Source organism: Bombina bombina, chromosome 1 (genome assembly GCF_027579735.1).
Source record: "Bombina bombina isolate aBomBom1 chromosome 1, aBomBom1.pri, whole genome shotgun sequence".
NCBI lineage: Eukaryota > Metazoa > Chordata > Amphibia > Anura > Bombinatoridae > Bombina > Bombina bombina.
The window spans coordinates 986,816,785-986,840,862 of NC_069499.1; the positions used below are offsets into that span (position 1 = coordinate 986,816,785).

Here is a 24,078-nt window from a genome sequence, read left to right on the forward strand (position 1 = left end):
TTTGCACCAACCTCCATTCCTCATACGGATTTCAGCCTAAAACAAACATCCTTACCGGAATCAATTTTGCTCGCCGTTACACGGCACTACACCACGCCCACCTGTGACGTAACAGGTAACGGCTCACTGATTCAGTAACGAACTGCTGCTACTGTATGCGCTGTCTGCGCTATGCCCTGCTGCACAGTATTCACTCCTCTTAGAGTGCAGAGACTCTTGTGATCACAGTGCAACTTTTACTTTAGTTGTATACTGTCACCTGTAAAGAAACAGGTTTCCATTCCTATTTTCATTTAGCTGTCAGATTTATGTTAGACTACCATAGGGTTATTCTTAGGATAGTTTTGTCCTTATGTTTATTTTGCTGCTGCTATATGTTTCCCAATTGTGCTAAAAATAACATTTGGGAATAGTAGCAATTTAATATATTAATATCACAACATATTCCTTGCTGTTACTTTTCCGTATGTTACAGCCTGAATACACTGTGATACACTTCAGTACCAGTTCCGCAACTGAGAATCCAACTCATATTACAAGTGCAGCTGAGAAAGGTAATCAGCACCCTGACACATTACTTACTGAAAAAGAAATTCAAGAGAAGGAAGAAATACACTGCAAATAGCATGACAGTAAAGAGGTGATTTTAATTTCTGCTGTATCTGAATCATGACAGTTTAATGCTATGTGGGCTATCCCTTTGAGCTATCAGCTTAAGATTATATTGAATCAAACATCAATTTGAATTTTAAAATCATTGTCTAAAATATTACACTGTGTGTCCTAATGTCAGCATCAATGTTTATCTTTAATACTAATTTCACATATACATACTTCCAAAGTATAATACACAATGTAACAAATTACTCTTGCAAGTTCTGATGAGTGATTAATGACACAAGTATCAAGCAATTTGATTAGTTAGTGATAGTTTAAAATGTATATTTGAATCAGTTCGGCTGATGTCATAAATCATGTAATTATGCATATTCCAATCAAAAGTGGTTACAAAATTCACTAGTGTGTGGGTTGTTTAGGAGTTTGCGTCATAATTGGTGTGAAAAGTGTTGCGTCAAAATTGGTGCGAAGTGGAGAGTTTGACTTTTATTATATGGCTTAAACATGGTGCACATAGATTTTATACAAAAATTAAAAAGGAAGTTAGCTATATTATGTTGTGTATTTATTTCATTTTTATCTCTATTTCTATTAGTGCAACAAATTGAAAACTTTGCAACAAATTTGGAGGAATATGGTCCCCTTGCTTTGTAATGAGAGACACATTTGTAACATAATCCATAAATAGTAATATATTTTTTATTTTTATCCCTATATCTACTACTGCACCAAATGTGTAGCAATAATATTGTTTGATTTAGAAAGGGTATACAATATAAAGTTTCTAATTTACTTTTATTATGTAATATACTTCATTCTCTTGCAGCATCGAACATACAGGGAGTGCAGAATTATTAGGCAAGTTGTATTTTTGAGGATTAATTTTATTATTGAACAACAACCATGTGCTCAATGAACCCAAAAAAACTCATTAATATCAAAGCTGAATAGTTTTGGAAGTAGTTTTTAGTTTGTTTTTAGTTATAGCTATTTTAGGGGGATATCTGTGTGTGCAGGTGACTATTACTATGCATAATTATTAGGCAACTTAACAAAAAACAAATATATACCCATTTCAATTATTTATTTTTACCAGTGAAACTAATATAACATCTCAACATTCACAAATATACATTTCTGACATTCAAAAACAAAACAAAAACAAATCAGTGACCAATATAGCCACCTTTCTTTGCAAGGACACTCAAAAGCCTGCCATCCATGGATTCTGTCAGTGTTTTGATCTGTTCACCATCAACATTGTGTGCAGCAGCAACCACAGCCTCCCAGACACTGTTCAGAGAGGTGTACTGTTTTCCCTCCTTGTAAATCTCACATTTGATGATGGACCACAGGTTCTCAATGGGGTTCAGATCAGGTGAACAAGGAGGCCATGTCATTAGATTTTCTTCTTTTATACCCTTTCTTGCCAGCCACGCTGTGGAGTACTTGGACGCATGTGATGGAGCATTGTCCTGCATGAAAATCATGTTTTTCTTGAAGGATGCAGACTTCTTCCTGTACCACTGCTTGAAGAAGGTGTCTTCCAGAAACTGGCAGTAGGACTGGGAGTTGAGTTTGACTCCATCCTCAACCCGAAAAGGCCCCACAAGCTCATCTTTGATGATACCAGCCCAAACCAGTACTCCACCTCCACCTTGCTGGCGTCTGAGTCGGACTGGAGCTCTCTGCCCTTTACCAATCCAGCCACGGCCCATCCATCTGGCCCATCAAGACTCACTCTCATTTCATCAGTCCATAAAACCTTAGAAAAATCAGTCTTGAGATATTTCTTGGCCCAGTCTTGATGTTTCAGCTTGTGTGTCTTGTTCAGTGGTGGTCGTCTTTCAGCCTTTCTTACCTTGGCCATGTCTCTGAGTAATGCACACCTTGTGCTTTTGGGCACTCCAGTGATGTTGCAGCTCTGAAATATGGCCAAACTGGTGGCAAGTGGCATCTTGGCAGCTGCTTGCTTGACTTTTCTCAGTTCATGGGCAGTTATTTTGCGCCTTGGTTTTCCACACGCTTCTTGCGACCCTGTTGACTATTTTGAATGAAACGCTTGATTGTTCGATGATCACGCTTCAGAAGCTTTGCAATTTTAAGAGTGCTGCATCCCTCTGCAAGATATCTCACTATTTTTGACTTTTCTGAGCCTGTCAAGCCCTTCTTTTGACCCATTTTGCCAAAGGAAAGGAAGTTGCCTAATAATTATGCACACCTGATATAGGGTGTTGATGTCATTAGACCACACCCCTTCTCATTACAGAGATGCACATCACCTAATATGCTTAATTGGTAGTAGGCTTTCGAGCCTATACAGCTTGGAGTAAGACAACATGCATAAAGAGGATGATGTGGTCAAAATACTAATTTGCCTAATAATTCTGCACTCCCTGTAAGCTTTCTGTGTTTTCAGTCTTGATTTCTATAGCATCTGCGGCCTCAAGGGTGGCGGATTGAAAACTAGGTACGCTGCGTCGGAATAGACACAAGCATACCTGTTAAATGTTTGATAAATTTGGAAAAGGGTCAAATAGAATTGAATCTGAATTTGAAACATCTGTAATGACGCAAGCATGAATCTGCGTTGGATTGAGATCGCGGGAGCGTATATTACGTCACAAATTCCAACATTTGCCGATCTTGATGCTTTGATAACTACGGTGGATCAATCTTGCGACAAATACGACGCGGGATTCAAGCGTATTTTCAGTTGACGCTTTGATAAATATGCCCCTCTGATGCAAGGTAATCACAGAGGTTTAAAGTATATTAAAATCATGTTGGTTGTGCAAAACTGGGGAATGGGTAATAAAGGGATTATCTATCTTTTTTAAACAATACATTTTTTTGAGTAGACTGTCTCTTTAAGTCAAATATGTTTGTGCCTATTACTTTATGGAAATTCAGTGGAATTTGCAGTGGAGTTAAATAACAGGGAAAGGGGGACAAAATAAATAATGAAGGTATATTGCAGTTGTTTTTTTTTACTACACATAATTTTATAATACAATCGCATACTGTTTAATATCCCTTTAAAGGGACAGTAAACCTCAAAAATAATGTTATATAATTCTGAACATAGTGCAGAATTATATATCATTATATTAACCTTATCGTTATAAAACATAATATTCCCTTTGATTTTTTAAAACAATTACAGAGCAGGAGCGAGCTGCACTGTGTATAATGGCGCGGTCGGGCCGGGCTGTGACTATACAGCTGGCCCGATGCGATGTGGGAAAAAAACAGACCCGCTCAGAAGAGCACAGAGAGCGGGTCTGTAAAACTGTCATTGTTTTAAAAAATCAAAGGGAATATTATGTATTATAACGATAAGGCTAATATAATGTTATATAATTCTGCACTATGTTCAGAATTATCTAACATTATTTTTGAGGTTTACTGACACTTTAAGTTGTTGGCTTTGCTGATCAAGACAAATTATTTCTATGGAAGTAATGTTTTGTATATAAAAATGACTTTTTTTATTGTGAAACTATGAACTATAGAGATCATCTGACAGCTCTATTCTGTAGCCATGGGTCCTGACAAGATTCCATTCACTTAACCCTGTTTTCATTTGTCATTAAAGGGACACTACATTAAGAGAGGCCATTTTAAAATAATTATAGTTTTTGTAAAAATAGTTCCTTCGGCAACTGAAAAAATCTATTGTTTGTTTGCATGTAAAGCATATCACTGTCCCCCCATAAAGTGCTGGGGTTCTGCTTATCAACCAAGGCTCAAAAAAGCAATATTTCTCATTCAGGATTTCGATCGAACACACAATTATAAACAACTTTCCTTTTTACTTCTATTATCAAATTTTCTTTGTTTTCTTGTTATCTTTTGTTGAAAAGCAGGAAGGTAAGCTCAGGAGTGTGCATGTGTCTGCAATACTTTATGGCAGCAGTTTTGCAACAATGTTACACATTAGCAAGAACACTAGATGGCAGCTCTATTTCCTGTCATGTAGTGCTCCAGACATGCGCACGCTACCTATCTAGATATCTCTTCAACAAAAAATAAAAAAGAACAAAACAAATTTGATAATAGAAGTAAATTAAAAACTGTTTTGAAATTGTGTTCTTTATCTGAATCATAAAAGAAAAATTGTGGGTTTCATGTCCCTTTAAGGGCCAATTGTATAAACATGCAGCAGCTTTCACATATTATCTTCATTCATACAAAAAATAAGCTTAAAGAGACAGTATACTCCAAAATGTTTATAGTTTAAAAAGATAGATCATCCCTTTATTACCCATTCACCAGTTTTGCACAACTAACACTGTTATATTACTACACTTTTTATCTCTGTGATTACCTTGTATCTAAGCCTCTGCCAACAGCCCCCTGATCACGTGACTTTTTATTAATTATCTATTGACTTGCATTTTAGCCAATTAGTGTTGTGTCATGCAGACTCTTAAATAACTCCACAGGCATGAGCACAATGTTATCTATATGGCCCACATGAACTAGCAGTCTCCTGTTTTGAAAAGCTGATAAAAAAGCATGTGGTAAGAGGCTGACTATAGTGGCTTAGAAACAGGCAGAACTTTAGAGATTTAAATGTTATAAAGTATAATAATATAACTGTGTTGGTTGTGCAAAGCTGGGGAATGGGTGGTAAATGCATTATCTATCTTATTAAACAATAACAATTTTGGTGTTGACTGTCCATTAAATCTTGATGTAGAATTAAAGTTACTATGTTCCCAGTTTTTTTTTATCCTAACCTGAGAGGTGAATTGTGCAGCTTCCTGGGGTGGGTCAGACTTGCTGTCCCCACACACATTGCCTCGGCGGATGTCCTTTACGGAGACATTCTTAACATTGAATCCAACGTTGTCCCCAGGCAGTGCCTCACTCAATGCCTCATGGTGCATCTCCACAGACTTAACCTCAGTTGTAATATTCACAGGGGCAAATGTAACAACCATGCCTGGCTTCAGGACACCAGTCTCCACACGGCCAACAGGGACCGTGCCAATTCCTGCACAAGTAGTGTGACAGAGAGAGGTTTATAACAATGTGCAAAAAGAAATAGGAGAAAACAGATGAGTAAACCATACTGATTACTGAAGGGAGAGGAAAAGATGGAAGGACAGAATGTTTTGCTTTAAACAAAATAAATCCTTTCATGGATGGTACTTATTACAAATGAGGGGTAACATGGCCCTTTCAATATCACTTAGATGATGAAAAAATAAAAATTGAACGTACTGCACTTTAAATTAAAATGATGGTAAACTGTCCCCTTTATAAAATCAGATCTGGAATGTTAGATATATTTTAGATGGCGTTTAATTCATCAGTTGTAAAGAAGATGCGCTATAACCTACTTTTTACTATGGATATGAAATTCAAATACCCCACGCTTTTCTGTGATCAAAAGGTTTGAACTGTTTGCGGCGGAGTAGCGGGTATTATAATTTTATTTCTATATTAAAAAGTCTGTTTTTATAAAGGGGGAGAGTTTAAACATCACTTTAAGAGAAGTAAAAATGGATTGACAAAGAAAACTGCACTGCGCTTTCTACCAAAATCCTTAAACTAATAAACTGACAATGAGACCTTACATTTTATGGAGCAGAGCCTCTTTTTTCAGATGATGGCAACAGGGAGCTCATATGGGTGATATATAAACAGCAATTAAATATACTATACTTATATAAATACAGATTTTTTAATTTTAACATATCTCACAATTAAAGATAATAATGCAATCATAATCTTATCTATTAATCTTACCAAGCAGTCTGATTGCAGCCCATAGAAAGCACTGTATGCGACATGCAGGAATACCAAGGTTTTCTACCCCTGCTCAAATGATTTATTTACACTTGGTTCAATTTGTCATTAATAAATAAATCAATCACTAAGGCACAATTGTTGGCTGCAAAATGAGTATTCTCCCTCTCCTCTACTGTTGTGTCATATTAAAAAAGGGGGAAATTCTATTATGTATTAAAAATAAAGCCCAAATACAAAATCATAATATAAAAGTGACAATGACATTTTAAAGAAATATAATTAGATGAAATAAAAACGCAATCCCTATTCAATACCTGTAGATGACTTGTTAGAGGATACAATTTATAAACTCTATAGCACTGTTTACCTCCAATTTTATAGACATCCTGAAGGGGGAGACGTAAGGGTTTGTCTGTGGGACGAGTTGGGGGAAGGATGGTATCCAGAGCCTCCAAGAGGGACACTCCATTGGCATTGCCTTCCTTTCTCTCAACCTTCCAGCCTTTGAACCAGGGCATCTATAGGATAAATGGTAACGTAAATGCAAGAGATAGGTAAACAGAGAAGGGGCAGTAAGAGAGGGAGAAGGATACATAGTAATAGCAAGAAGGAATATAATGAAAATAAGAGTACACATAAAGGGGCCAAATTATCAAAGGCCGAATAGCCCCTGATGCCCCTGTTTCTGCGCGAGCCTTCAAGCTCACCGGAAACACCACTTATGAAGCAGCAGTCTTAAGACCGCTGCTCCTTAACTGGTCCGCCTGTTTTGAGCGGCGGACAGTAATCAACCCGATCGAATAGAGGCCGCGAATCTGCAGGGGCGGCATTGCACAAGAACTGCTTGTGCAATGATAAATGACGACAGAGATGTCTGTCGGACATCATCCACTGAGCGGATTATGTCGGACGGACCGATGATAAATCGGCCCCATAGTATTGAGTGGAAGAAAGAAAAAGATGCATAGTAATAGCAAGAAGGAATATAATGACAATAAGAGAATACATATATAATTGAGTAGAAAAAAGAGAAACACAATTAGGGAAATACAAGCTGGGAGAAGTGGAGACAAAAAAAGGAAAACTAACAGGGCTCAATATGAATGAAGGAGAAATGCATAACAGGCAGGGAGATGTTTGTGTAAAATAAACAAAAATGAGATAAAAAAATATTGAATATAGTTTTTTTTAACAGATCATGCAAGTTTAAGCTTAGTGAGAAACGAAGTTGAAACCAAGAGGTCACATTTAGATACTTAAAGGGACATTAAACCCAATTTTTTTCTTTCATGATTTAGATAGAACATAACATTTTAAACAACTTTCTAATTTACTGTTATTTTCAAATGTTTTCTTGTTATCCTATGTGGAAAAGCAGAAATGTAAGCTCAAGAGTGTGCACGTGTCTGCAGCACTATATAGCAACAGTTTTGCAACAATGTTTTACATTAGCAGGGGCACTAGATGGCAGAACTATTTCCTGTCGTGTAGTGCTTCAGGCATGTGCACGCTACCTACCTAGGTATCTCTTCAACCAAGAATAACATGAGAATGAAAAAAAAATGATAATAGAAGTAAATTGTAAACTTTTTAAAAATAATATCCTCTATCTGATTCATGAAAGAACATTTTTGGGTTTAATGTCCCTTTAAAGGGACACTAAAGTAAAAATTAAACTTTCATGATTCAGACAGAACATGCAGTTTTAAGAGACTTTCCAATTTACTTTTATTATCAAATTGTGCTCAGTCTTTTTATAAACACACTTTCTGAGGCACCACCTACTACTAAGCATGTGCACAAGCTCACAGTGTATATGCATATGAGCCTGTGATTGGCTGGTGACTGTTACATGATACAGGGGCCAGAAAATTGAGTTAAAGTTTGAAAATTGTCAGAATAAAAATCTACTGCTAATGCACTGCCATTTTATTATAAACTCATTGGTTATACAATTGGTCCTTTAAAGTGAGGAACTATGAGCTAAAGTTTAGCAAAAATTAAAAAGAAGAAAAAAAAACAAGAGGATTAGAGGAAATTAGGAGGTCAAATAAGGTGAAATGGAGAAGCCAAGAGGTTTAGTTTGGTAAAAATGAGATGTATTAGGAGAAACAGTCAGGAATACAAGCAAAGAAACAGAAGTAACGTTTAGGTAAAAGAAGATGAAACCAGCTGGTAAAATTTTTAAAAATAGGAAAACAAAAAGAAATAGATAATAGTAGTGGTATTCAAGCGCTAAGAATGCCCTAAGCTGTAACCAAAAAAATGGGGTCTAACCTCCCCCAGAAAAAAGTAATACTGAAACACAGGGATTGGTACAGCGCCAAAAAGGCCAAGGGACAAATATACAAAACTGCCGATACGTTTAAAATGAGGATTTATTACAATCAGATAAAACAATACACGTCATAAATTGTAAAATAGGATAAAACCAAAATGGTGTAAGGCAAAGATTGCCGAGCAAGTCTTTAAGAAAGGCAATAGAAAATGTTAAAACCATAGGATTGCTAGCAACATTAAAAGAATATTAAAAAACACTTGATGTTCATATAATTATAATTAGCGTAGAAATCTGAGGTGCGTAAATAAGGGGCAATTGGCTGTCTAAGAATTGAGTCAGTTATGGATCCATATTTGCGTGTGTACTGTGGTGAATTGTGGGTGGTGCGTGCAACAATTGAAGAGTATCCCTATTCCAGAGTAAACCTGGGTGTGGATGCTTGAAAGCTCCCAGAGGACAAATACAATGTGGTTAATTACAACACAGTCAAAATGATAACAAGTGGAATGCAACACAGTGGTGCAGATGATAAAACTGGATATAAAATCAACAAAAAAGTGCACATAAAATAATGTCAAAAGGAAACTAGGACTCCGACACAAAAACAGAAGGAATCCAAGTCCAAAAGAATGGTGAGGTATCCTAAAGAAACAGATGAGGTAGCGCTTAAAGTCAAATATAAAGTCAATGAAAAATAAAAAACCAAAAAATTGGTGTTCAACAAAGGAGGCTGGAGAACAAAGTGGGTGCAAAAATCGGTGCGAAAAAATCAGAAAAAGACAAGTATAAAAGGTTAAACCATTTGTAATCCAAATATGGCCAATAGGTGATCCAGATATATCACAGTGGTGGAAAAAATCAAAGTCTAACCACAACTAAGCAAAGTGGAAAAATAGAAAAAAGTTGAAAAAATATATAGTGTCAAACAATAAGATGAAGGTAGAAGAATATATGTATTGGGTGAGACAAGGTAAATTCCAGGGATCCCAATGAACTTTAGGCAATCAACGGCTCAATATTGTCGTCCCCAGTAGATTCCTGTAACCCAAAATAACAACATAGCGTAATACAGTAAAAAATATAGGTAATCGGGTTGAAAAGATGCTTACCAAAGGGTCTACGCGTTTCGGTCCTCAAAAGACCTTTTTCAAGACTGATCCAGTGGTAAGCAAAGCATCTTTAAATAGGGGTTTGCTGGAGTACCCGGATGTGGCTTACAAAACATTCCACTTCCGGTTCCGCTTGGCATTTGTAAAAAAGTAACTTTAATTGTCAAATGTAGAGTTTATTTGTGGACATATTTGATGTCATATAGGGGGTAATTGCAGTGAACGTGCTCATGGCAATACTACTGTTTATATTTAGATGTATCAAAAAGTAGGAAACGTAAGTCGTGACTTCATTTCCGGTTTACGGATCAGATTAGCTTACCTCTATATCCTCATTTGACATTCAGTGCATCTAAGTAGAAACAGATGTTGCAATATGCAAACCAATTAGCGGCGATCATTTCAGACCCTCTGCCTTTGGGTATTTTCCATGAGAAACAAAATTGGCAGTTAGAGATGTTATATGTATCTCTTATATATGTTTTACAACACTTATGATAATCAAAAAATGACTAAAAATAAAAATAAAATATAATAGAGAGCATGGTCACTATTTGGACCGCCTCTATATATTCGAAGTTCTGAGGTCCCTGTTTTAGACTCAAGGGATCTTGATATGTATTCATAAGTGTGTATAATATATGACATTATCATAACATCATGACCCATTTCTTATTAAACAGGGTATATTTAACAATCTTTATCATGGTCAAATCACAGTTCCTTTTGTTATCCACGTTTTTTTTGGGGTATCGTGAACTAGTACCAGGCAGTGGTATTGCTATAGTCTCTGTGTGGTATGGAGACCGATAGATAGGTAGTGCCTATGATCAGATTGCTTGAGTTGGTAGCATTAGGGAAATGTTTTTCACTACAAGACAAAATCTATTGGATGTGATATCGTATTAATTTGAAAGATAGCAGACAGGGTTGGCAATATTAATGTGGGTACTCCTCAAATATATATTATTTTTAATGTTTGGTTAACTATAGGTATATCTTAGCCCTTTTGGACTTTTTGTTACGATAAATTATCAATCAAGAGGCAATTTCTTAGAAAAATAGGAGTGGACTAGACTTTTAAGGTCAAAATTGGATTTATCTTATACTTAGTTGTTACTTGAATGAGAGGTTGGTTGATTGGCATTTGGAAGTTGAGCATGATATCAGATGTCACCTGCATATAAGGAAACTGGTGAATGTATATGATCAGGGATTGATGAACCTATTGAATATGCATTGGACCCGACAAGGCTATTTGTGTAAATAGCATTTATGTAAAAGGTGTTCTATTATATGATCGTAAGGTATTATACCATATGTCCTTTTGTATCTAAGAGTGCGTGTAGTAATTCTTTTAATTGAGAAAGGATTTCTATTAGTCTTTATTTCTAACTGACTATCTAAGATTCAGATAGGTTTCAATTAGATTTTTTCATGTGTGGGGGAAGGAAGCTAGTAAGACCTAACAGTTAATTTGAGTCATAAATGGGCATAGGAGTGGGTTCTCGTTACTAGTTGAAGAGGTGGGCCAGGTCCTCTCTATTGTTTAGACCTTTTGGGTGTAGGCAGTCCAATAGAAAAATCCATTTCGATTCTGCCCTGAGAAGGATTTTTTCAAAGTCCCCTCCCCTCCAGTTTTTCATTATTTTTTGTATGCCCATGAACCTCATCTCCTGTATTCTGCCATTATGTTTATCTGCAAAATGTTTATATAGTATGGTGTCCTTATTTTGTTTTTCGATCAGTAATATGTGCTCTCTCAGCCTATCTCTGAGGCTTCTCGAAGTCTGGCCAACATACTGGAGGCCACAGGAACACTCGATGAGATAGATGACCCCTGTGTCTTTGCATCTGATAAGGTCCTTAATTGCAAATTCTTCTCCAGTTTGGAATGAATGGAATTGTTTGGTCTTAATCCCTCTCTTGCAAGCTTTACAAGAGTGGCATGGGAAATGTCCTTTCAGTGGTTTTCCCTGTAAGTCGTATGTTTTCGTTTTTTTCTTTCGGAGCAAGCTTGGAGCTAATACGTTTTTAAGGTTACTTGTTTTTTTATATACAAAACTGGGTCGATCAGGGAGTGAGTTCCCAATGATCTCATCGTCCTTCAGCAGATGCCAGTGTTTTTTAAAGATTTTTTCCATAATATATCTGTTACTGCTGTACTCTGTGATCATTGGTATATTGAGTCTTCCTTCTGTCCCGTATCCTTTCTTTTCTTTGTATTTTGTTAGATCTTTCCTTTCCACCTTTCTTACTTCCTCTATCTTGAGGTTTAGATCTTCTTCCTTATAGCCTCGTTCTACAAACTTTTCTTTTAGACGGGTCACTTGTTTCTCCCATGTCTGGATGTTCGAGCAGTTTTTTCGAACTCTTAAAAATTGGCTTTTGGGGATGTTGTTTATCCATTTTTCATGATGGCAACTATTGTGATGCACATAGTTGTTACTATCAACTGTTTTGAAGTGCGTGGACGTTTCCCATTTGCTATTGTGGACTTCTATTTTTAAGTCCAAGAAGACTATTTCTTTTAGGCTCCAAATGTGGGTGAACTTTAGATTTAGAACGTTTTTGTTCATAATCTCAATAGTATATATAAGGTCTTGTATTGTACCTTTCCAGATGATGAGAATATCATCGATATATCTGCGATAGAGGACCAGGTCCGCGCTCGCTGGGCAGGAGTCCCAGAATATACTCTCCCATTTGCCCATAAATAAGTTGGCATAGCTGGGCGCGAACCTGGTCCCCATAGCTGTACCGCAGATTTGTTGGTAGTATAGTCCTTCATTACAGAAGTAATTGTGCTGTAAAATGTGTTGGATACTGTTCAATATAAACTTAGCCTGATCTTCCAACATCAGGGGGTCTTTATCCAAGAACCATTTTATTGCTTCAAGTCCCTCTTTGTGGGGTATGCTGGTATATAAGGCGGCTACATCACAGGTAGCCATGATGTAGCCTTCTTCCCACGGGATCTCTTCCAGGATGTTTAGAACTTGTGTGGAATCTTTCAAGTATGATGGAAGAGCCTTTACGTACTTCTGAAGATGTTGATCGACGTATTCGGACAAGTTACTTGTGAGTGACCCGATTCCAGAAATTATCGGACGTCCGGGAGGGTCTATCAGAGTTTTGTGTATCTTGGGTAAATGGTATATTATAGGTGTCATCGGATGTTTTATGTCTAGATATCTATGCTCTTTTTCGTTCAAAATGCCGGAATTTTTGGCTGTTTTGAGAAGTTCCTTGAGTTCTTCTTGATATTGTTTCACAGGATTATTCCTAAGCTTTAGATATGTTTGTTGGTCTCCGAGGAGACGTTGGTTCTCTGCATTGTATTTCTCCCTGTCGAGAATAACGATGCCCCCGCCTTTATCGGCTGGCTTAATCGTTAGTTGGTTGTTCGCCTCAAGTTTCCTGATGGTCTCTATATGTTGTTTGGTTAGGTTGTGTTTGATCCTTTTCAAACTCTTTTGTTTGACATCTCTAATATCTTTGGTGACCATGATTTCAAATGCGTCAATAGCATTTCCTTTGGCATAGGTGGGATAGAAGCTGGACTTTGGTTTAAGTCCCGTGTGGATATATGGATCTTCGGCATCAGCTGAGGTGTAACTTCTGGGTATTGTTGTGTCAAGAGCAGTTTTTAGGAAGTACCTTTTTAAGGTTAATTTCCTTATAAAATCCTTAGTGCTCATAAATGTTTGGAATTTATCCATGCTTCTTGCCGGAGCAAAAGAGAGGCCATACTTCAGGACTTCCTTCTCTTCTTTTTTTATTTCATATGAACTAAGATTGAAGATTCCATCTCCAGTGGCCCTCTTATCTGATCCACGAGATGATGTAGGTTCTTGTGTAAGATCCATATTATCAGTTCCCCTCTCGTTTGTTTTTGGGGTCTTGTTTCTCTTTAATTTATTTCCCCCACGTTTACCTCTTGTTTTCTTTTTTTGTCTCATTGGTGGTTCAGGGGTCTCCTCCCCTAATTTTTTCTCTTGTCCTTTACTGCTGGTTGATTCATTTTTAAAAAATGTGAAGATGAGGCGATTTGGTTTAAAGTTGTCCCTGAGTTTATGTCGGCATTCGACAAACTTCTGTTAGAATTTTCGTTCTGTCTGCCAGACATATCGGGTTTTCTATAGTTCGTCATATCATGTGATTTATAAGAGCTTTTTTCATATTCTCCGTGTGTTCCATCTCTTCTTGGCATGTCAGAGTTTGCCCAATTTTCATGCCTCGAACTAGTGATGTAGTCATTATTTTGATCTCCTCCATGTTTTTGGACTTCATAATAGTTTTGGGGATAGTTTCCCCTATCATCTCTATAGTGGCGTCTTGGGCCTCTTCTGTAGTTCCATGCTGGATAATTCGCTTGACCGTAGTGTTCTCTATCTCTGTAGTTGTGTCTAAAGGCATTCTGATAGGGAGCCCTTTCCCATGGCCTTCGGGGGCTCTCATAGTGTCCATAGTAGGGTTCGGATCTGTAATGTTGTGATCCCCAGTACATCTGTTCCTCCTTTCTATAATTCGAATTATCTCTATGGTTTGTTCTATTCCATTCGGGTCTGTTGGGGCTATATTCTGAATGTAACCTATCTTTCTGAAATCTGTTCACATGTGTTTTCTGTGGCCGAAACCTATTTTGCCCCGGTTGCTGTATATTCTGATTCATAACTTCTGGTTGTCTGTTGTATGCCCTGTTATCATCAGGTCTTACCGATGTACTCCCTACCATATGGTCACTATTTTGTGTTTGATCTGTGGTTTCGATTGGTTCATTATCACTAGCTCTTTTTTCGTCTAGTTCTCTCTTTAGTTTTTTGGTCTTCTTTGTGATTACATCCTCTCTAATTTTAGTTACTTTTTTAACTAAGTTTAATTTCTTTTCTGAAATGTCAATGCCGGAGCTTTCTAAGTTCATTAGTATCTGCTCATCCTCCTTGATTTCAATGTCAGTGTCATGTAATAGTTCGTCCCTATAGTCTATGATGATATTCATTAGGGTGACTGAGGCAGTGGCTAAAGCCTCTGTCCATCTAGAGGAATATTTGGGTTTGTGTATTGGGAAGGCACAATCTTTAGTAACCATTAAACCTTTGGGTATGATTTTGAGTTCAATGCATTTTCGTAAGAATGATATGTCTGCCTTATACTTCACCTCTGATACTAATAATTTCTCTAGATTCTTAAAAATAGTCTGGACATCTAGACAGTCATCTTCTCCTTTTTCTAGATAAGATGTGTCAAAATCAATTTCTTGTCTAATTGACAATAAAGTATCCATAGTATTGGCAGTGAGTATATTCAAAGCTGCTAGGATACCGGTTAGAAAAAGGGAATCAATAGATAATAGTAGTGGTATTCAAGCGCTAAGAATGCCCTAAGCTGTAACCAAAAAAATGGGGTCTAACCTCCCCCAGAAAAAAGTAATACTGAAACACAGGGATTGGTACAGCGCCAAAAAGGCCAAGGGACAAATATACAAAACTGCCGATACGTTTAAAATGAGGATTTATTACAATCAGATAAAACAATACACGTCATAAATTGTAAAATAGGATAAAACCAAAATGGTGTAAGGCAAAGATTGCCGAGCAAGTCTTTAAGAAAGGCAATAGAAAATGTTAAAACCATAGGATTGCTAGCAACATTAAAAGAATATTAAAAAACACTTGATGTTCATATAATTATAATTAGCGTAGAAATCTGAGGTGCGTAAATAAGGGGCAATTGGCTGTCTAAGAATTGAGTCAGTTATGGATCCATATTTGCGTGTGTACTGTGGTGAATTGTGGGTGGTGCGTGCAACAATTGAAGAGTATCCCTATTCCAGAGTAAACCTGGGTGTGGATGCTTGAAAGCTCCCAGAGGACAAATACAATGTGGTTAATTACAACACAGTCAAAATGATAACAAGTGGAATGCAACACAGTGGTGCAGATGATAAAACTGGATATAAAATCAACAAAAAAGTGCACATAAAATAATGTCAAAAGGAAACTAGGACTCCGACACAAAAACAGAAGGAATCCAAGTCCAAAAGAATGGTGAGGTATCCTAAAGAAACAGATGAGGTAGCGCTTAAAGTCAAATATAAAGTCAATGAAAAATAAAAAACCAAAAAATTGGTGTTCAACAAAGGAGGCTGGAGAACAAAGTGGGTGCAAAAATCGGTGCGAAAAAATCAGAAAAAGACAAGTATAAAAGGTTAAACCATTTGTAATCCAAATATGGCCAATAGGTGATCCAGATATATCACAGTGGTGGAAAAAATCAAAGTCTAACCACAACTAAGCAAAGTGGAAAAATAGAAAAAAGTTGAAAAAATATATAGTGTCAAACAATAAGATGAAGGTAGAAGAATATATGTATTGGGTGAGACAAGGTAAATTCCAGGGATCCCAATGAACTTTAGGCAATCAACGGCTCAATATTGTCGTCCCCAGTAGATTCCTGTAACCCAAAATAACAACATAGCGTAATACAGTAAAAAATATAGGTAATCGGGTTGAAAAGATGCTTACCAAAGGGTCTACGCGTTTCGGTCCTCAAAAGACCTTTTTCAAGACTGATCCAGTGGTAAGCAAAGCATCTTTAAATAGGGGTTTGCTGGAGTACCCGGATGTGGCTTACAAAACATTCCACTTCCGGTTCCGCTTGGCATTTGTAAAAAAGTAACTTTAATTGTCAAATGTAGAGTTTATTTGTGGACATATTTGATGTCATATAGGGGGTAATTGCAGTGAACGTGCTCATGGCAATACTACTGTTTATATTTAGATGTATCAAAAAGTAGGAAACGTAAGTCGTGACTTCATTTCCGGTTTACGGATCAGATTAGCTTACCTCTATATCCTCATTTGACATTCAGTGCATCTAAGTAGAAACAGATGTTGCAATATGCAAACCAATTAGCGGCGATCATTTCAGACCCTCTGCCTTTGGGTATTTTCCATGAGAAACAAAATTGGCAGTTAGAGATGTTATATGTATCTCTTATATATGTTTTACAACACTTATGATAATCAAAAAATGACTAAAAATAAAAATAAAATATAATAGAGAGCATGGTCACTATTTGGACCGCCTCTATATATTCGAAGTTCTGAGGTCCCTGTTTTAGACTCAAGGGATCTTGATATGTATTCATAAGTGTGTATAATATATGACATTATCATAACATCATGACCCATTTCTTATTAAACAGGGTATATTTAACAATCTTTATCATGGTCAAATCACAGTTCCTTTTGTTATCCACGTTTTTTTTGGGGTATCGTGAACTAGTACCAGGCAGTGGTATTGCTATAGTCTCTGTGTGGTATGGAGACCGATAGATAGGTAGTGCCTATGATCAGATTGCTTGAGTTGGTAGCATTAGGGAAATGTTTTTCACTACAAGACAAAATCTATTGGATGTGATATCGTATTAATTTGAAAGATAGCAGACAGGGTTGGCAATATTAATGTGGGTACTCCTCAAATATATATTATTTTTAATGTTTGGTTAACTATAGGTATATCTTAGCCCTTTTGGACTTTTTGTTACGATAAATTATCAATCAAGAGGCAATTTCTTAGAAAAATAGGAGTGGACTAGACTTTTAAGGTCAAAATTGGATTTATCCTATACTTAGTTGTTACTTGAATGAGAGGTTGGTTGATTGGCATTTGGAAGTTGAGCATGATATCAGATGTCACCTGCATATAAGGAAACTGGTGAATGTATATGATCAGGGATTGATGAACCTATTGAATATGCATTGGACCCGACAAGGCTATTTGTGTAAATAGCATTTATGTAAAAGGTGTTCTATTATATGATCGTAAGGTATTATACCATATGTCCTTTTGTATCTAAGAGTGCGTGTAGTAATTCTTTTAATTGAGAAAGGATTTCTATTAGTCTTTATTTCTAACTGACTATCTAAGATTCAGATAGGTTTCAATTAGATTTTTTCATGTGTGGGGGAAGGAAGCTAGTAAGACCTAACAGTTAATTTGAGTCATAAATGGGCATAGGAGTGGGTTCTCGTTACTAGTTGAAGAGGTGGGCCAGGTCCTCTCTATTGTTTAGACCTTTTGGGTGTAGGCAGTCCAATAGAAAAATCCATTTCGATTCTGCCCTGAGAAGGATTTTTTCAAAGTCCCCTCCCCTCCAGTTTTTCATTATTTTTTGTATGCCCATGAACCTCATCTCCTGTATTCTGCCATTATGTTTATCTGCAAAATGTTTATATAGTATGGTGTCCTTATTTTGTTTTTCGATCAGTAATATGTGCTCTCTCAGCCTATCTCTGAGGCTTCTCGAAGTCTGGCCAACATACTGGAGGCCACAGGAACACTCGATGAGATAGATGACCCCTGTGTCTTTGCATCTGATAAGGTCCTTAATTGCAAATTCTTCTCCAGTTTGGAATGAATGGAATTGTTTGGTCTTAATCCCTCTCTTGCAAGCTTTACAAGAGTGGCATGGGAAATGTCCTTTCAGTGGTTTTCCCTGTAAGTCGTATGTTTTCGTTTTTTTCTTTCGGAGCAAGCTTGGAGCTAATACGTTTTTAAGGTTACTTGTTTTTTTATATACAAAACTGGGTCGATCAGGGAGTGAGTTCCCAATGATCTCATCGTCCTTCAGCAGATGCCAGTGTTTTTTAAAGATTTTTTCCATAATATATCTGTTACTGCTGTACTCTGTGATCATTGGTATATTGAGTCTTCCTTCTGTCCCGTATCCTTTCTTTTCTTTGTATTTTGTTAGATCTTTCCTTTCCACCTTTCTTACTTCCTCTATCTTGAGGTTTAGATCTTCTTCCTTATAGCCTCGTTCTACAAACTTTTCTTTTAGACGGGTCACTTGTTTCTCCCATGTCTGGATGTTCGAGCAGTTTTTTCGAACTCTTAAAAATTGGCTTTTGGGGATGTTGTTTATCCATTTTTCATGATGGCAACTATTGTGATGCACATAGTTGTTACTATCAACTGTTTTGAAGTGCGTGGACGTTTCCCATTTGCTATTGTGGACTTCTATTTTTAAGTCCAAGAAGACTATTTCTTTTAGGCTCCAAATGTGGGTGAACTTTAGATTTAGAACGTTTTTGTTCATAATCTCAATAGTATATATAAGGTCTTGTATTGTACCTTTCCAGATGATGAGAATATCATCGATATATCTGCGATAGAGGACCAGGTCCGCGCTCGCTGGGCAGGAGTCCCAGAATATACTCTCCCATTTGCCCATAAATAAGTTGGCATAGCTGGGCGCGAACCTGGTCCCCATAGCTGTACCGCAGATTTGTTGGTAGTATAGTCCTTCATTACAGAAGTAATTGTGCTGTAAAATGTGTTGGATACTGTTCAATATAAACTTAGCCTGATCTTCCAACATCAGGGGGTCTTTATCCAAGAACCATTTTATTGCTTCAAGTCCCTCTTTGTGGGGTATGCTGGTATATAAGGCGGCTACATCACAGGTAGCCATGATGTAGCCTTCTTCCCACGGGATCTCTTCCAGGATGTTTAGAACTTGTGTGGAATCTTTCAAGTATGATGGAAGAGCCTTTACGTACTTCTGAAGATGTTGATCGACGTATTCGGACAAGTTACTTGTGAGTGACCCGATTCCAGAAATTATCGGACGTCCGGGAGGGTCTATCAGAGTTTTGTGTATCTTGGGTAAATGGTATATTATAGGTGTCATCGGATGTTTTATGTCTAGATATCTATGCTCTTTTTCGTTCAAAATGCCGGAATTTTTGGCTGTTTTGAGAAGTTCCTTGAGTTCTTCTTGATATTGTTTCACAGGATTATTCCTAAGCTTTAGATATGTTTGTTGGTCTCCGAGGAGACGTTGGTTCTCTGCATTGTATTTCTCCCTGTCGAGAATAACGATGCCCCCGCCTTTATCGGCTGGCTTAATCGTTAGTTGGTTGTTCGCCTCAAGTTTCCTGATGGTCTCTATATGTTGTTTGGTTAGGTTGTGTTTGATCCTTTTCAAACTCTTTTGTTTGACATCTCTAATATCTTTGGTGACCATGATTTCAAATGCGTCAATAGCATTTCCTTTGGCATAGGTGGGATAGAAGCTGGACTTTGGTTTAAGTCCCGTGTGGATATATGGATCTTCGGCATCAGCTGAGGTGTAACTTCTGGGTATTGTTGTGTCAAGAGCAGTTTTTAGGAAGTACCTTTTTAAGGTTAATTTCCTTATAAAATCCTTAGTGCTCATAAATGTTTGGAATTTATCCATGCTTCTTGCCGGAGCAAAAGAGAGGCCATACTTCAGGACTTCCTTCTCTTCTTTTTTTATTTCATATGAACTAAGATTGAAGATTCCATCTCCAGTGGCCCTCTTATCTGATCCACGAGATGATGTAGGTTCTTGTGTAAGATCCATATTATCAGTTCCCCTCTCGTTTGTTTTTGGGGTCTTGTTTCTCTTTAATTTATTTCCCCCACGTTTACCTCTTGTTTTCTTTTTTTGTCTCATTGGTGGTTCAGGGGTCTCCTCCCCTAATTTTTTCTCTTGTCCTTTACTGCTGGTTGATTCATTTTTAAAAAATGTGAAGATGAGGCGATTTGGTTTAAAGTTGTCCCTGAGTTTATGTCGGCATTCGACAAACTTCTGTTAGAATTTTCGTTCTGTCTGCCAGACATATCGGGTTTTCTATAGTTCGTCATATCATGTGATTTATAAGAGCTTTTTTCATATTCTCCGTGTGTTCCATCTCTTCTTGGCATGTCAGAGTTTGCCCAATTTTCATGCCTCGAGGGAGGGGAGGGGACTTTGAAAAAATCCTTCTCAGGGCAGAATCGAAATGGATTTTTCTATTGGACTGCCTACACCCAAAAGGTCTAAACAATAGAGAGGACCTGGCCCACCTCTTCAACTAGTAACGAGAACCCACTCCTATGCCCATTTATGACTCAAATTAACTGTTAGGTCTTACTAGCTTCCTTCCCCCACACATGAAAAAATCTAATTGAAACCTATCTGAATCTTAGATAGTCAGTTAGAAATAAAGACTAATAGAAATCCTTTCTCAATTAAAAGAATTACTACACGCACTCTTAGATACAAAAGGACATATGGTATAATACCTTACGATCATATAATAGAACACCTTTTACATAAATGCTATTTACACAAATAGCCTTGTCGGGTCCAATGCATATTCAATAGGTTCATCAATCCCTGATCATATACATTCACCAGTTTCCTTATATGCAGGTGACATCTGATATCATGCTCAACTTCCAAATGCCAATCAACCAACCTCTCATTCAAGTAACAACTAAGTATAGGATAAATCCAATTTTGACCTTAAAAGTCTAGTCCACTCCTATTTTTCTAAGAAATTGCCTCTTGATTGATAATTTATCGTAACAAAAAGTCCAAAAGGGCTAAGATATACCTATAGTTAACCAAACATTAAAAATAATATATATTTGAGGAGTACCCACATTAATATTGCCAACCCTGTCTGCTATCTTTCAAATTAATACGATATCACATCCAATAGATTTTGTCTTGTAGTGAAAAACATTTCCCTAATGCTACCAACTCAAGCAATCTGATCATAGGCACTACCTATCTATCGGTCTCCATACCACACAGAGACTATAGCAATACCACTGCCTGGTACTAGTTCACGATACCCCAAAAAAAACGTGGATAACAAAAGGAACTGTGATTTGACCATGATAAAGATTGTTAAATATACCCTGTTTAATAAGAAATGGGTCATGATGTTATGATAATGTCATATATTATACACACTTATGAATACATATCAAGATCCCTTGAGTCTAAAACAGGGACCTCAGAACTTCGAATATATAGAGGCGGTCCAAATAGTGACCATGCTCTCTATTATATTTTATTTTTATTTTTAGTCATTTTTTGATTATCATAAGTGTTGTAAAACATATATAAGAGATACATATAACATCTCTAACTGCCAATTTTGTTTCTCATGGAAAATACCCAAAGGCAGAGGGTCTGAAATGATCGCCGCTAATTGGTTTGCATATTGCAACATCTGTTTCTACTTAGATGCACTGAATGTCAAATGAGGATATAGAGGTAAGCTAATCTGATCCGTAAACCGGAAATGAAGTCACGACTTACGTTTCCTACTTTTTGATACATCTAAATATAAACAGTAGTATTGCCATGAGCACGTTCACTGCAATTACCCCCTATATGACATCAAATATGTCCACAAATAAACTCTACATTTGACAATTAAAGTTACTTTTTTACAAATGCCAAGCGGAACCGGAAGTGGAATGTTTTGTAAGCCACATCCGGGTACTCCAGCAAACCCCTATTTAAAGATGCTTTGCTTACCACTGGATCAGTCTTGAAAAAGGTCTTTTGAGGACCGAAACGCGTAGACCCTTTGGTAAGCATCTTTTCAACCCGATTACCTATATTTTTTACTGTATTACGCTATGTTGTTATTTTGGGTTACAGGAATCTACTGGGGACGACAATATTGAGCCGTTGATTGCCTAAAGTTCATTGGGATCCCTGGAATTTACCTTGTCTCACCCAATACATATATTCTTCTACCTTCATCTTATTGTTTGACACTATATATTTTTTCAACTTTTTTCTATTTTTCCACTTTGCTTAGTTGTGGTTAGACTTTGATTTTTTCCACCACTGTGATATATCTGGATCACCTATTGGCCATATTTGGATTACAAATGGTTTAACCTTTTATACTTGTCTTTTTCTGATTTTTTCGCACCGATTTTTGCACCCACTTTGTTCTCCAGCCTCCTTTGTTGAACACCAATTTTTTGGTTTTTTATTTTTCATTGACTTTATATTTGACTTTAAGCGCTACCTCATCTGTTTCTTTAGGATACCTCACCATTCTTTTGGACTTGGATTCCTTCTGTTTTTGTGTCGGAGTCCTAGTTTCCTTTTGACATTATTTTATGTGCACTTTTTTGTTGATTTTATATCCAGTTTTATCATCTGCACCACTGTGTTGCATTCCACTTGTTATCATTTTGACTGTGTTGTAATTAACCACATTGTATTTGTCCTCTGGGAGCTTTCAAGCATCCACACCCAGGTTTACTCTGGAATAGGGATACTCTTCAATTGTTGCACGCACCACCCACAATTCACCACAGTACACACGCAAATATGGATCCATAACTGACTCAATTCTTAGACAGCCAATTGCCCCTTATTTACGCACCTCAGATTTCTACGCTAATTATAATTATATGAACATCAAGTGTTTTTTAATATTCTTTTAATGTTGCTAGCAATCCTATGGTTTTAACATTTTCTATTGCCTTTCTTAAAGACTTGCTCGGCAATCTTTGCCTTACACCATTTTGGTTTTATCCTATTTTACAATTTATGACGTGTATTGTTTTATCTGATTGTAATAAATCCTCATTTTAAACGTATCGGCAGTTTTGTATATTTGTCCCTTGGCCTTTTTGGCGCTGTACCAATCCCTGTGTTTCAGTATTACTTTTTTCTGGGGGAGGTTAGACCCCATTTTTTTGGTTACAGCTTAGGGCATTCTTAGCGCTTGAATACCACTACTATTATCTATTGATTCCCTTTTTCTAACCGGTATCCTAGCAGCTTTGAATATACTCACTGCCAATACTATGGATACTTTATTGTCAATTAGACAAGAAATTGATTTTGACACATCTTATCTAGAAAAAGGAGAAGATGACTGTCTAGATGTCCAGACTATTTTTAAGAATCTAGAGAAATTATTAGTATCAGAGGTGAAGTATAAGGCAGACATATCATTCTTACGAAAATGCATTGAACTCAAAATCATACCCAAAGGTTTAATGGTTACTAAAGATTGTGCCTTCCCAATACACAAACCCAAATATTCCTCTAGATGGACAGAGGCTTTAGCCACTGCCTCAGTCACCCTAATGAATATCATCATAGACTATAGGGACGAACTATTACATGACACTGACATTGAAATCAAGGAGGATGAGCAGATACTAATGAACTTAGAAAGCTCCGGCATTGACATTTCAGAAAAGAAATTAAACTTAGTTAAAAAAGTAACTAAAATTAGAGAGGATGTAATCACAAAGAAGACCAAAAAACTAAAGAGAGAACTAGACGAAAAAAGAGCTAGTGATAATGAACCAATCGAAACCACAGATCAAACACAAAATAGTGACCATATGGTAGGGAGTACATCGGTAAGACCTGATGATAACAGGGCATACAACAGACAACCAGAAGTTATGAATCAGAATATACAGCAACCGGGGCAAAATAGGTTTCGGCCACAG

The 24,078-nt window shown here is 36.9% G+C and overlaps 1 protein-coding gene across 1 annotated transcript in view; it reads right to left on the reverse strand.

The window, feature by feature from the left end:
- The window catches only part of EEF1A2 (eukaryotic translation elongation factor 1 alpha 2), a 117,514-nt gene that overhangs the window by 46,262 nt on the left and 47,174 nt on the right, over positions 1 to 24,078 (reverse strand). The window contains exons 5-6 of the mRNA XM_053709468.1: positions 6,749 to 6,899; positions 5,364 to 5,620 (exon numbers count right to left, since the gene is read on the reverse strand). Of these exons, the coding sequence (XP_053565443.1) occupies positions 5,364 to 5,620; positions 6,749 to 6,899 (408 nt within the window). The remainder of the gene's footprint in view (positions 1 to 5,363; positions 5,621 to 6,748; positions 6,900 to 24,078) is intronic.